Genomic DNA, 14,485 nt, shown 5'->3' with positions numbered 1-14,485 from the left:
TTTCTCACACGGAATACAGTACATCGAATATAGCCTCACCCAGCCACCCCCACCATTTGCACCTCCTTGCAACAAACAGCACAGCCCAGAGTCTGATTAGCAGAAGTAACTGAGTATCAGCCTCCAATACAAAGCTGATTCAGAAAAGGGCAAGCCAGTGCTAGAATAGAAAGTGAAACTAGCCACCACGAGTCAAATTGCTCGGAGGTGGACATTTGGAAATACTGTATTGGACTGCTGAAACTGCTCGGAAGTAAGTCAATTACTATAAATGTCTATAGAATGTTCAAATTATTATACTTATTTTTTTAAAGACTGCTTTATTATTGTTTTAGATGACAAAATGAAGAAGCTTTTTAAAATAAATGCTGGATCTGAAGAGGCCCGGTGCTATTGTATCTTCTTTGTAATAGCAGAGAATAACTATACTTCCAGAAAGCCATATCAAATTTAAAGATTTGTAAAAGTATAATCTGAAATGTAGCAATGTCCCTTTTAGTATTATGATAAGGCAGCTGAATTAAACTCTAAATTAATCATGTTTGGAGTAGATCTATGTGACTGCATTTAAGAAAACTTTCTGGAATTATTATATTATCTGTGCTGTTTTCTGTTTTGCTGTTTGGCAAACAGAGAGAAAGAAGCCTTTTCTCCTTGTTTTTCTCGCCCAAAACTATGATGCGTTTTATACTCTGAAAAATATTGTAAATGCTATTGTTGGTTTTGCTCATCCATAAAGAGTCCTTCTTTCCAATTAGCCTCCATTTTATTTCTAGCCTCTTGTTCCCGGTTTGGAACGGACCGTTTTTTCCCCCTTACGCTTGTTACTAACTTAATATCTGCACCGTTCTTCATATGTTGTATCCCGTCCCCTAATCATCTTTGTCGCTCTTCTCTGCACTTTTTCTAGAGTCTCAATATCCTTTTTGCATTTTTTTTGTACTTTTACAGAGATTTTAGAAGTGATTTGGGTAAAAGAGCCAGAACATTTCCCCTCACAATTAAATTCTTTTCTGTGATTGCTTAGGAAAGAACCGGGGCTGTACAATCATTTGAACGATTTAATTCAGAATTATTCATTTCTTATTTCAAAGGGTTTTTTAAAAAAAAAATTAAAGGGATTCATAGAAATATTCTTCACATGAAGAAAGATGAAATAATCTTTTTTAAAAAAAACTTTCCGGAAGATCCAGAGAAACATAGTGTCAGCTGTCCCCTTATCTTTTGCTTGTAGTTCGGGGACAGACTGCCATGAACTGAGAGGAGGGAGGGAGGCAAGGGAGGAAATGAAAGTTATGTTTTAGCAGCAGGAGGAAAAACCGGAGAAACGAAAGTTAAGTTCTGCTGGAGTTGCTATTTCAACATCATCTGGCACACCGACTGCATAATTCCTGTACACAACTGACCATCAAAAACTGCCCGAACTCTAAGTTTACTTTCTCCCTCATTTATATTACCACATGTCTATTTTTCTTCCTATGTAGTTGTGTATTGGACAAATGAATAAATAAATAAAATAAATAAATAAAAAACTTGATTGGTCATGGGTGATGGGAGGTAGCTAAGGGAGAGGAAGGTTAAACTTAGGGCTTTGGGCCCATGATGCTCAATTCTGGATATGCATCGCGGCAACATACTAGTAATAAAACCAGGCCTTTCTCAAGAGATGGAGCCGAGGATGTTTCTCATTTAGAGGTTTAAGTAGAATAGAAGAGAAGAAATAGGAATAAAATATATCAATGAAAGAATAGAAGAAATATAGGAAAAGAAGAATGGTATAGGAGATAAAGGAGAGACAATTGGACAGGGGACAGAAGGCACTCTAGTGCACTTATGCACACTCCTTACTGACCTCTTAGGAATTTGGAAAGGTCAATCGTGGATAATCTAAGGGTAAAGTGTTGGGGGTTAGGGGATGACACTATGGAGTCCGGTAATGAGTTCCACGCTTCGACAGCTTGATTACTGAAGTCATATTTTTTTACAGTCAGGTTTGGAGCAGTTAATATTAAGTTTAAATCTGTTGTGTGCTCTTGTGTTGTTGTGGTTGAAGCTGAAGTAGTTGCTGACACGCAGGACGTTGCAGCATATAATCTTGTGGGCAATACTTAGATCATGTTTAAGGTGTCTTAGTTCTAAGCTTTCTAGGCCCAGGATTGAAAGTCTAGTCTCGTAGGGTATTCTGTTTCGAGTGGAGGAGTGAAGGGCTCTTCTGGTGAAGTATCTTTGGACATTTTCAAGGGTGTTAATGTCTGAGATGCGATATGGGTTCCAAACAGATGAGCTGTATTCGAGGATGGGTCTGGCAAAAGTTTTGTAAGCTCTGGTAAGTAGTGTGAGATTGCCAGAGCAGAAGCTACATAGGATTAGGTTTACAACTCTTGAAGCCTTCTTGACGATGTTGTTGCAGTGGGCTTTGGCACTTAAGTCTTTTGTTATTAATATACCAAGGTCTTTAACTGAGTGGGGGTTGTCTGTGATAAAATAGGAATGCAATTTGAGAAAATGTCTCAGGGTTTATCCTTCCTGGTTTTCCTTTATCCCAAAATGGTTCACTTTAGGATAAAGGCAGGGAGTGGAGAAACACCTTCTGTTTCACTATTTCACTGCATGTGCAGTGACCAAAACCCTGGTTGGTCCCCACCTCCAGTGTTTCAGTCCCCTGTTGCCACATCTGCATGTGCATGTGTCCTGAACTTGAAAGCTCCATGGGGACTGCCTTGCGTACCTGACAACACAGCTCTGAGTGCTACCTGTGGCACACATGCCATAGATTCACCATATCATTATTATTATTATTATTATTATTATTATTATTATTATTATTTATTAGATTTGTATGCCGCCCCTCTCCGAAGACTCGGGGTGGCTCACAACAGTAATACAAAAACAATATAACAGTGAGACAAATCTAATATTAAAATAAAACATATCTAAAACCCCAACAATTTAAAAACCATACAACACATACATACCAAACATAAAATATAAAAGCCTGGGGGAGGATGTCTCAGTTCCCCCATGCCTGGCGATAAAGGTGGGTCTTGAGTAATTTGCGAAAGACAAGAAGGGTGGGGGCCGTTCTAATCTCTGGGGGGAGTTGATTCCAGAGGGCTGGGGCTGCCACAGAGAAGGCTCTTCCCCTGGGGCCCGCCAAACAACATTGTTTGGTCGACGGGACCTGGAGAAGGCCAACTCTGTTGGACCTTATCGGCCACTGGGATTTGTGCGGTAGAAGGCGGTTCCGGATGTATTCTGGTCCAATGCCATGTAGGGCATCATGGCCCTATACCAGTGATGGTGAACCTATGGCATGGGTGCCACAGGTGGCACGCGGAGCCATATCTGTTGGCATGTGTGCTGTTCCCCTAGGTCCGCTCCAACGTGCATGTCTGTGCCGGCCAGCTGGTTTTTGGCTTGCACAAAGGATCTGGGAGGGTGTTTTGGCTACCAGGGAGCGTCCAGGGGATTGGGGAGGGTTTTTTTACCCTCCCTGTCTCCAGGGAAGCCTTTAGAGCCTAGGGAGGGCAAAACACGAGCCTACTGGGCCCAGCAGAAGTTGGGAAACAGGCTGTATCCGGCCTCCATAGGGCCTCGGGGCGGGGGGCGGGGGGGGGGGAAAGCTGTTTTTGCCCTCCCCAGGCATTGAATTATTTTAGGTAATTACCAATTATTGCAGCGATACCGAAAACTAATCTTGCTATTAAAACATTTCATTATTCTGTATTATTTAACATATAAAAATTATTATATTCTTTATGTATCTAGGACAGGCTTTCTAACAGCAAAAGTCAAACCAACCATGATTAGATTAAGAAACTATGTACTGGATTGAGACAACTCATCCCTCTTGATTAGTTTGAGGAAATAATTGTTTAAGTTTATGTTGACTTTAGGTAATTGAAGTCCTTCTCTTTGTCTAGTTCAGGGGTAGGCAAAGTTGGCTCTTTTATGATATGTGAACTTCAACTCCCAGAATTCCTCAACTAGCATGATTGGCTCAGGAATTCTGAAAGTTGAAGATCACAAGTCATAGAAGAGCCAACTTTGCCTACCTCTGGTCTAGTTAATTAAGATGCTTTCCTGTTTGTTTAAGCTAGTCTGCTCAAAGAATAATGTCCCATGCTCTGTGTTAGATATTAAACTATTTACATTGTAACTAAATTAAGTAAAGAAATTAATATTTTATAGTTGTATACACAAGAATTTTATTATAAAAATTAGGCCGTTAGCCCTAAAGAATCAGAGCTTCACCCATCAGAAGATGCTCAATCAGAGAGACCAATAAATGGCAAAGCATTCCAGAAACCATAACTCTGCCTGCGATTTCTACACCTCTACAAATTATGGGTGTGGCCACTTGTGCCCACGTTCTTTTGGCACCCAAGGAAAAAAAGGTTCACCATCACTGCTAAAAGGCCTTCCGCCCTCCCCCGTGGGTCGCCCTCGGGGAAGGCACAGCATGCCATAATGGTCACATCAGAATGAAGCGACAGAGAGAATGTTTTTGGGAGGACGACCTCAAATAGATAAAGGTGTCTCCTATTTATTGTGCATTCACAGTTCTGACATGTGGTACAAAATAACCAATTAGCAAATGCCACATACATTAAGCCATCCTCCAGCAACTATTTACTTTTGTACCTTATATGGCAAGCTTCTCAGAAGCTGCATTCCTTGCTTTTTTCCCATGATTGTGTGATTGCAAAGGAATGTCAGTAATGCATCCCTATATGGAAGTTAGCTATATGTTTTTCTTCATCTTGTATACCAAGTCCATACATGGTCTGCAACTTGCTTACTGGGCCTAGACTTTGTTGCCTTTCCATAGAGGAAGAATTAAGATTTTATACAGCACATAATTAGGCTTAAATATCACTCTCCAGTAATATCATTCCTTAATTTCAGTGCTTATAAATCTATGATTACAACACACTGCCTTATACCATTCCAGACAAATGTCTGTCTAATTTCTTTTTCAAAACCTCTAGTGATGGCTCACCCACAACTTTTTGCAAAGGCAAGCATTTCACTGGTTAATTCTCCTTACTGTCAGGAACAGGGGTGGGCAATTAATTTTGGCATGGGTTCGCCCTCTCAGAAGTTCAAGGAAAGCTACTGTAATCTGGGGGGAAATGCCCCCCCCCCCCCCCATTGTGCAGGAGGCCAATTAGGCCCCATCCACCCAGGCTCAGGGAGGCCAAAAACAGGCCTACTGGAAGTTCAGGAGGCCTCTGTGCAGTGTTCCATTAAACCACTAGACGCCGCTTTAGGAGTGGAGCTGTTGCTAAATGTTGATTGGCTAATGCAATTATGTCGGTTATACAGTATTTTAAAGAGCTGTTAGAGGATGGTTGCCTCAGAACTGTTTAAGGTGTGTTACTGTCACAATAAAGGTTAGTTGAATTGCAGTCTTTTGTCTCCCTTCAGTTACTATCCCATCAGCTATTAAACATAGCTGTGGCGATGGAGGATGGGGTATAATTGAGGTTATTTCAAATCATAATGATAGTCTGAGCCACCCGCAGAAAAGAAAAGGGGGGGAAAAGTGTTTCAGAAGCCTTTAATTCAACAAAAGATGGCTCCCCAACACACTTTTGCACCTTTTAATCCTCCTGAGGAGACATGGGAGTCGTATGTGGCCAGATCTGAATGCTTCCTCATTACTGAATTGTCTGGGGATAGGAAGCAAACCTATTTCCTCGCTTTTTGTGGCACTGAGATGTTCTAGACAGATAGAGCGCTTTTTGCACCTCAGTCCATTCACACAGTATCTTGGGAAGAAATGCTAGCTAAATTAAAATACCATTAATCTCCATCTCCCTCCAGATGTGCCAGAAGTTACATGTTTTACCATAGGAACCAGGCTGATGGGGAATCTGTGAATTTACTAATCTAGAAGACTAGTGAGATAGCCACCTAAAATGTCACCTTTTAGCAATACAGTGGTACCTCTACTTAAGAACTTAATTCATTCCGTGACCAGGTTCTTAAATAGAAAAGTTCGTAAGTAAAAGCAATTTTTCCCATAGGAATCAATGTAAAAGCAAATAATGTGTGCAAGCTCATTAGGAAAGAAATAAAAGCTCAGAATTTGGGTGGGAGGAGGAGGAAGAAGAGGAGGTTAATCCCTGCTGGAGGAAGAAGGTGAGGTGAGGGTAATCAAAAAAATCCAAAATGTTAAGGCTTTAAAAAAGAGAGAGAGAGACACTCTGAGGCAGCGAGGAGGAGCATGCACCTCCCATAAACAAGGCGCCAGAAAGATAAACCCAGGGGGAATGGCAGGAAACTGGCTGGGCCTTCGTGCAGCTCTCAAATTTCCTGAGAAATTTTTCTGTGCTTGGGTTCTTAAGTAGAAAATGGTTCTTAAGAAGAGGCAAAAAAACACCCAGTTCTTATCTAGAAAAGTACTTAAGTAGAGGCATTCTTAGGTAGAGGTATCACTGTACATGGCCTCACATTTCAAAATGCTTTAGATGAGGCTTGTGAAGCTGAGCTGTCATATCAATCGTTAGCTGAAAAGGACTTAAATCAACTGGCAGCCTTTTTATCAGTTTGCATCAGAAAATGAGATGGGAAGCAAATCCCTTTCATTAACTGTTCTCTGTTAAGCTCGTCCTCTAGCCCCGTAATGGCGAACCTATGGCACCTGGTTTTCCCAAAAACTGGGGTGTTTGTGCCTTCCCCTTGCCCTCAGAAGCACTCTTCAAACCTCTCAAACCCTCTGCTTGCCCCATTTTTTTTAAAAAAATGGGCCTGTTTTTCACCCATTTTTGCAAAAAGCAGGGTGTGCTGAGGATTTGAGAGGCCTGCAAACTGTTCGGGGGGGGGGGGGGGAGAAGACGATTTTTTTTTTCTTATTTACCTCTTCACGATCTTGGTGTGTCTTACAGTTTGAAAAATATGGTAAATTGCCCTACTGGATCTTGGAGGTAAATACAGTGATATCTCGTCTTACGAACCCCTCATCATATGAACTTTTCGAGATACGAACCCAAGGTTTAAGATTTTTTTGCCTCTTTGTCCAAACTATTTTCTCCTGGGATGCCCCGCCTCCGGATTTCAGTTGACAGGCGAAGGCTCCCCTTGCTGTGAAACCCCACCTCTGGACTTCCGTGTTTTTGCGTTGCTGCAGGGGCATCCCAGTAGGGGAATCCCAGCAGCGCAAAAATGGGCACTTCGCTGGCAACGGAAGTCCGGAGGTGGGGTTTCCCAATGATGGGAGCTTCAGCGAAATCACAGCATTGCAAAAACAGGCGCTTCGCTGGCAACGGACGTCCAGAGGTGGGGTTTCCCAGCGAAGGGAGCCTCAGCGAAATCGCAACATCGCAAAAACACCGAAGTTTGGAGGTGGGTTTTGAGGACTTTGCTGTTTTTGTGATGCTGCAATTTCGCTGAGGCTCCCCTCACTGGGAAACCCCACCTCCGGACTTCTGTTGCCAGCGAAGTGCCCGTTTTTGTGCTGCTGGGATTCCCCTGAAGCATTGCAAAAACACGGAAGTCTGGAGGTAGGGTTTCCCATGGAAGGGAACCTCATGGGAATCCCAGCAGTGCAAAAACGGGCGCTTCGGCTGGCAAAAGGGGTGAATTTTGGGCTTGCCCGCATTAATCGCTTTTCCATTGTTTCCTATGGGAAACATTGTTTTGTCTTATGAACTTTTCACCTTACGAACCTTGTCCAAGAACCAATTAAGTTCGTAAGACAAGGTATCACTGTACGTGGGTTTTGGGTTGCGGTTTGGGCACTTGGTCTCAAAAAGTTTCGCCAGCACTGGTATGGATGTTCTACTTGGGCAGGGGGGTGGACTAGAAGACCTCCAAGGTCCCTTCCAACCCTATTATTCTGTGTTCACTTAACAGGAAGAAATAGAAACAGTTCTAACCTGAGAAACCTGTCCAGGCTCTCTTTGAATCGACCAACATGGCTTCCGTACGAGAAGTGTCCTGTTTCACCGAAGACTTGCTCTGCCCCATTTGCCTCTCCATCTTTCGGGAGCCCCACATACTGGAGTGTGGCCACAGCTTCTGCGCTCCCTGCTTGGAGCCCTGCATCCCCGAAGGGCAAAGTGAGGGGCAATGCCCTGAGTGCCGCCGCCCCTTCACTTTGCGCCACATGAACCGAGCCCTCTGCCACTTGGCGGAGAAGGCCCGGCTTCTGAAGCTGGATGAAGGGACTCAGCTGAGTGGCACCAGAGGTTGGTACTTCTGTGAGGAACATGAGGAGCCTCTCAAGCTCTTCTGCAGCCAAGATGAGGCTCCCATTTGCGTCATCTGCCGGGACTTGCCTCAGCACCGGGGACACGACTTCCTGCCCATCAAAAACGCGGTTCAGAGCTATCAGGTGAGAACTGGACCTGGGAGGGGAAAGAAGGTCTCGTTTGGTTGAACAATTCTCCCTCTATGTGTCTCCCACCCTCTCCCTCCTTCTCTCTCTTTGTGAATTTTATTTGCCATGTAACTCACTCTGGGGCTACTTGGGGCTGCGTATTTTGCAAGCGAAGATAAAATACAAGTAAGGCCACGAAGACCTGGCTATGCTGGCAGGCCTGGGGGCTCTAAATCAACCACTAGCTTGTCCATGTGTCTGAATTGGTATGAACGACTAGTATGCATACTGTTAGAAACATAGAAACATAAAAGACTGACGGCAGAAAAAGACCCCATGGTCCATCTAGTCTGCCCTTATACTATTTCCTGTATTTTATCTTAGGATGGATATATGTTTATCCCAGGCATGTTTAAATTCAGTTACTGTGGATTTACCAACCACGTCTGTTGGAAGTTTGTTCCAAGGATCTACTACTCTTTCAGTGAAATAATATTTTCTCACCTTGCTTTTGATCTTTCCCCCAACTAACTTCAGATTGTGTCCCCTTGTTCTTGTGTTCACTTTCCTATTAAAAACACTTCCCTCCTGGACCTTATTTAACCCTTTAACATATTTAAATGTTTCGATCATGTCCCCCCTTTTCCTTCTGTCCTCCAGACTATACAGATTGACTTCATTAAGTCTTTCCTGATACGTTTTATGCTTAAGACCTTGCACCATTCTTGTAGCCCGTCTTTGAACCCATTCAATTTTGTCAATATCTTCTTGTAGTCGAACTGTCTTAAGTTTTAATTAGGATTTTAGAAATTATTTCGTTTTTCTTCTTGACTTCTTCTTATTGTTGCTGTTATTTGTAATTTTATATGGTTGTAAGCCACCCTGAATCTTTCGGGATTGGGTGACATAGAAGTCAAATTAAATAAGGTTCATATCCTATATAAATCATAATAAGTATTATAATAAACAAGGACACTGAAATGAAGCTTTTGAAGCTTCCCAAATATTTACCACTAAATATAAGCTAGAGTTTCACTCTGAAATGCATGGAGAAACACTAACATTATATACTGAATCTGTATCTCTCATATCCCCTCTCCTCCCTTCCTCCTTTCCTTCTTTCCTTTCCTCCCCTCCCTTCCCTATTCCACCCCTCACCCTTTCTATTCCTCATTTCCTTTTCTTCCCTTCTCTTTCCTTTCCTGCCCTCTCCTCCCATCTCTTCTTTCCTTTCCTCCCCTCCCCTTTCCTTCTTTCCCTTCCTTTCTTTCCGTTTCTTCCCCTCTTTCCTTTCCTTCTTTCCTTCCCTCACCTCCCCCTTTCCTCTCCTCCCCTCTCTCCCTCCCCTTCCCTCCCCTTTCTCCTGTTCCATTCCATTCCTTTCCTCCTTCTTTCCTTTATTTCCTTCTTCTTTCCTTCTTTCCTATTTCCTTCCTTCCTTCCTATCACCGTGCAATGTTGCCAGGCGGGGAGGTTAGCGCGAATACTTACTTGTATTCAAGTAAGGAGGAAACAGTTCTGTGCATGCACGTGGCGAAGGCAAGGCAGAGCGAGCATGTGCAGAAGCAAAAACCAGCAAAAAATAGGGGGGGGGGGTGGAATCCCAAAAGCAAGATGGTGATGCAGGGGCAGTGCTGGAAATTTGGTTTCTGCGCATGCACAAAAGAAAAAGAACCCTGGAAAAAAAATTAAAATTCTTTTTTTTTTTAAAGATAAAATTTGGAATACTGTGTTCAGTTCTGGAGACCTCACTTACAAAAAGATATTGACAAAATTGAACGGGTCCAAAGACGGGCTACAAGAATGGTGGAAGGTCTTAAGCATGAAACGTATCAGGAAAGACTTAATGAACTCAATCTGTATAGTCTGGAGGACAGAAGGAAAAGGGGGGACATGATCGAAACATTTAAATATGTCAAAGGGTTAAATAATGTCCAGGAGGGAAGTGTTTTTAATAGGGAAGTGAACACAAGAACAAGGGGACACAATCTGAACTTAGTTGGGTGAAAGATCAAAAGCAACATGAGAAAATATTATTTCACTGAAAGAGTAGCAGATCCTTGGAACAAACTTCCAGCAGACGTGGTAGATAAATCCACAGTAACTGAATTTAAACATGCCTGGGATAAACATACTGTATATCCATCCTAAGATAAAATACAGAAAATAGTATGTCAGACTAGATGGACCATGAGGTCTTTTTCTGCCGTCAGTCTTCTATGTTTCTATGTTTCTATAACAGCACCCATGGACTGGCAATGACTGATCTGGTTCAGTGATGTCATTGTGACATCACTAGCGGGTCACTAGCGGTTAAGGCAAACCAGTCCGAACTGGCAGGAATCCACTCCTGTTACAACAGTTTGCTTAGTGATTGTTTTAAGTTGCAGCAGCACTGAAAAAAGTGACTTATGACCATTTTTCACAGTTATGACCATCGCAGCATATCTGTGCTCATGTGATTTACATTCAGGTGCTTGGTAAGTTCTTCATATTTATAACGGTTACCATGTCCTAGGATCATGTGATCTATTTTTGCCATTTTCTGACAAGCAAATTTAATGGGGAAGCCATATTCACTGCAGTGATTTTCCCAACAGCTGTAGTAAGAAAGAAAGTAAAATGGGGCAAAATTTATTTAACAAATTTCTCACAGCAATACACATTTTGGGCTCAATTGTGGTGATAGTATGAGGACTACCTGAAGAGAGGGATGGAGGGAGAGAAGGAAGGAGAGGGAGGGTGGGAGAAAGAATGGGAGGGAGAGGGAGGGAGAGGCAGGGAGGAAGAAAGGGAGGGAGAGGGAGGGAGAGGGAGGCAGGGAGAGGGAGGGAGAGAGAAGGACGGAGGGAGAGGGCGGGAGACTACAAAAATTCCATAAGGAAAAAGAAAAACATTAAATAAATACAGGTGTACTTAAAAATTAATATATTGCTAACTAAATCCAGTGATGGGCTCCTATTGGTATGGTCAGGTACGTAGTACCGGTAGCAAAATTTTGATTTTTTTTTCTTGTTTTCCATTCTGGGCTCTGGGTATGTTTTTCCTATTACAGTAAATGAAGTTGAATGTGTATAATTTTAGAATAGCTGTGCGTGCATGTGTGTACATACACTTTATATAGTAGATCAGTGATTTTTAACCTTTTTGGAGCCGCGGCACATTTTTTACATTTACAAAATCCTGGGGCTCACCACCAACCAAAATGACACTCTTAAGACACTCTCCTCTCTTTTTCCACCCCTGTCTCCTCCTCCCCTTGTGTATGTGTGTGTACACACACTCTTGAACCATTTCCAAAAACAGGTGAGGGATGGGTTTTTTTCTCTCTTATTCTTTGGATGCTTTTTATCATATGCTTTAAATCAAGAGTCACTTCTCTTTCTCTTTTGTTTCTCTCTCTTTCCTCTCATTCTCTGCCTCAATCATTTCCCCATTTCTCTTTTTTTCTCTCCTTTTTTCTCTCACTTCTCTCTCTTCCTTCCTCTCCTTTTCTATCTCTCTTGCTTTCTTTCTCTTTCTCTCTCTCTCTCTCTGGCTTCCTTTCTCTTTCTTTCTTTCTTTCTCTCTCTTTTTCCCATCCCCTCTTTTTTCTCTCTCTCTCTCTTGCTTTCTCTCTCTGTGTGTGTCTCTCTCTCTTGCGCTCTCTCTCTCTCTCTTGCTCTCTCTCTTTCTCATACACCACGCCGGCAACAGTGGCATCAGGCAGTAGCCACGGCGCAGCGGCAGGGAGGTCGGCTGCGAGTGGGAACTCCAGGGCGGAGGCACTTACGGTGGTGGCTGGATGTATTGCTGGATGTCGTACATGCTGGCGCTGCGCTGGGCATAGGCGCGAGGCTGGCACCTCCATCTCGGCCCACCCAGCGGGCCAGTGCCAGCCCCACACCCATGCCCCGCACAGCGCCAGCATGTACAGCGTCCAGCAACATGTCCAGCCGCTGCTGTCGGTGCTTCCGCCCTGGAGCTCCCACTTACAGCCGCTGCCCTGTGGCTACTGCCCGCTTCTGCTGCTGCCAGCGCCCTCCGGCTCCCATTGCCGGCACCCTCCCACTGGGCTCCAAAGCTCATCTGCCGTCGCCGCCAGGGAAGCTCCAGCCGGGCAGGGTGCTGCAGCTGCCGGTGCCTCTGCCCTGGAGCTCCCGTTCGCAGCCATAGCCCCGCGGCTACTGCCCGGTGCCACTGGTGCTGGCGCCTTCCTGCTCCCGCTGTCCTCCCGCCGGGTCCCAAAGCTCACCTGCCATGAAGAAGGAAGCTGCAAAGAAGGAAGCTCAGCTTCTGGTCTCAAAACTTTTTGCTTTTCGCACCCTCAGCTGAGCTTCCTTCTTCGCGACACACCTAACCATGTCTCGCAGCACACTGGTTGAAAAACACTGTAGTAGATTATCAGGATCGGGGGCAACGCAGTGGGGTAGCGAAAATGGAGCTCCAGCCCAGAACAACCAATATGCACTGAAAGATGTTGAAACAAAATGCATAAGCCACGCCCACACTGTGGTTGTTAAAATTTTGGTAGCCCATCACTGACTAAATCTATCCCAGTATAAAACACTTTTAACTAACAAACTAAATGCTAATTAGGGCTGGTTAGGGGATAGAAGTCAGATGAATTTTAAGCATTGCTGAGAGAACCTGGCTGGAGGTATAAAGTTGGCCCGCGGTCAGTCAGTCAAATGATGGTGTCCATTTTAAGTAAGATCTGAACTTTCTCTTCCTTTTTAGGACCAGCTGAAGACATCTCTGGAGCCTCTTGAGGAAGGTCTCAGGCGGTTGAAAAGGAGCCAGTGTCACCAGCAGGAGAATATTATCGAATTAAAGGTGCAGCTGGGAAGTGGGGAGGGTTGGGACTTTCTGTTTAATGCTAAACTGAGTGTATCTTCTCTCTCTTCATCCCATCAGCTATTTACTATTTAATTTAATATCAGGTGTTTCATAGTCAGTCTTTAATACAGATTCCTGCAATTCAAACTAAAGAAAATAAAAGCTACCTGCTGGTTGGATTCACATTCAGATCAACAAATAAATAGATAAATATGCTGTAGTGTGGCACTAAAGCCGCCAAAGTTGTCAACCATGCATTTTCTAGGATATTCTGTTCCCTCTTCTCCTGGGATTCTCAATTTAGTTTTAAACATTTAGAAACACTGTGGTGTTTTAAGCTACTATAAAGGACACCTATACAATTAGATCTTTGTGTACCGATAGAAGCAGGGATGGGTTCCTCCCGATTCGGACTGGTTCATCCAAACTGGCCAATGCTGACGTCACGATAATGTCACCGAACGGAACAGTCTTTTTTTTTTTAAAAAAAATCTATTTTTGCCCCATTTTTAATTTTTTTCTTCTGCGCATTCACAGACGCTGAGTTTTTGGTACTGTGCGTGTGTTTGCCATCTTGTTTTTGGGATTTGGGGTTTTTTTTAATTTTGGGGGGTTGCACTCTGTGTTGCACCCATGAGGCAAGTGGTGTGGGAGGAAGCGAACCAGGAGTGAGGTAAGTAGAAACCCACCCCTGGATAGAAGGGAATATTTGTAGCTCAGCATTGTACGGTGGGGTCCTTGTTGCTTTCTGAGCTTAGTTGTTGCAGATGTTTCACTACTCAAATTAAGTAACATCATCCATTCTGGAAGAGAGTGGGGGTTTGCACTCTGTTTTAGCATGGATGATATTACCTACAAGAAAAATAATCCAGCTCAGAGAGCAGCAAGGACCCCACAGAACTCTGTGTGTGTGTGTATGTGTATGTGTGCACACGTACATAAATGGAACTTTGTGTGCATGTAGGTACAGCTGTGTGTATATATGTGTGTGCTGTCACTACATTATAATAACAAAGAGCAAAAAATTAATTTGCTTGTGTTGCTTAGGTAATCATTATATTTATTTATTTATTTATTTATTTATTTATTTATTTATTTATTTAGATTTGTATGCCGCCCCTCTCCGCAGACTCGGGGCGGCTCACAACAAAGTGCAAAGGATACAATTTATAACAAATCTAAATTTCTACTAAAAACATTTAAAACCCCCATTTCTAAACACACATACATACACACATACCATTCATAAATTGTATATGCCCGGGGGAGATGTCTCAGTTCCCCCATGCCTGGCGACACAGGTGGGTCTTAAGGAGCTTGCGAAAGGCAAGGAAAGTAGGG

At 43.3% G+C, this 14,485-nt stretch overlaps 1 protein-coding gene across 5 annotated transcripts in view; it reads left to right on the top strand.

The window, feature by feature from the left end:
* Positions 1-14,485, top strand: part of LOC139160198 (zinc-binding protein A33-like) — a 69,896-nt gene that overhangs the window by 40,795 nt on the left and 14,616 nt on the right. For 2 of the 5 annotated variants that reach the window (XR_011557899.1, XM_070737824.1), the window contains exons 1-3: positions 104-253; positions 7,861-8,341; positions 13,046-13,141. Coding sequence is in view for 4 of the 5 variants with exons in the window: in XM_070737824.1 (XP_070593925.1) it covers positions 7,922-8,341; positions 13,046-13,141 (516 nt within the window). In the remaining variant the exon portion in view is untranslated. Of the gene's footprint in view, positions 1-103; positions 254-3,746; positions 3,897-5,363; positions 5,397-7,860; positions 8,342-13,045; positions 13,142-14,485 lie in introns of those variants that run through there. The other 3 variants (XM_070737825.1, XM_070737827.1, XM_070737826.1) reach the window with 3 other exon arrangements.

Source organism: Erythrolamprus reginae, chromosome 2 (genome assembly GCF_031021105.1).
Source record: "Erythrolamprus reginae isolate rEryReg1 chromosome 2, rEryReg1.hap1, whole genome shotgun sequence".
NCBI classification, from domain to species: domain Eukaryota; kingdom Metazoa; phylum Chordata; class Lepidosauria; order Squamata; family Dipsadidae; genus Erythrolamprus; species Erythrolamprus reginae.
Note: the sequence above shows the minus strand (reverse complement) of the source record. Positions and strands in the feature narration are given on the sequence as shown.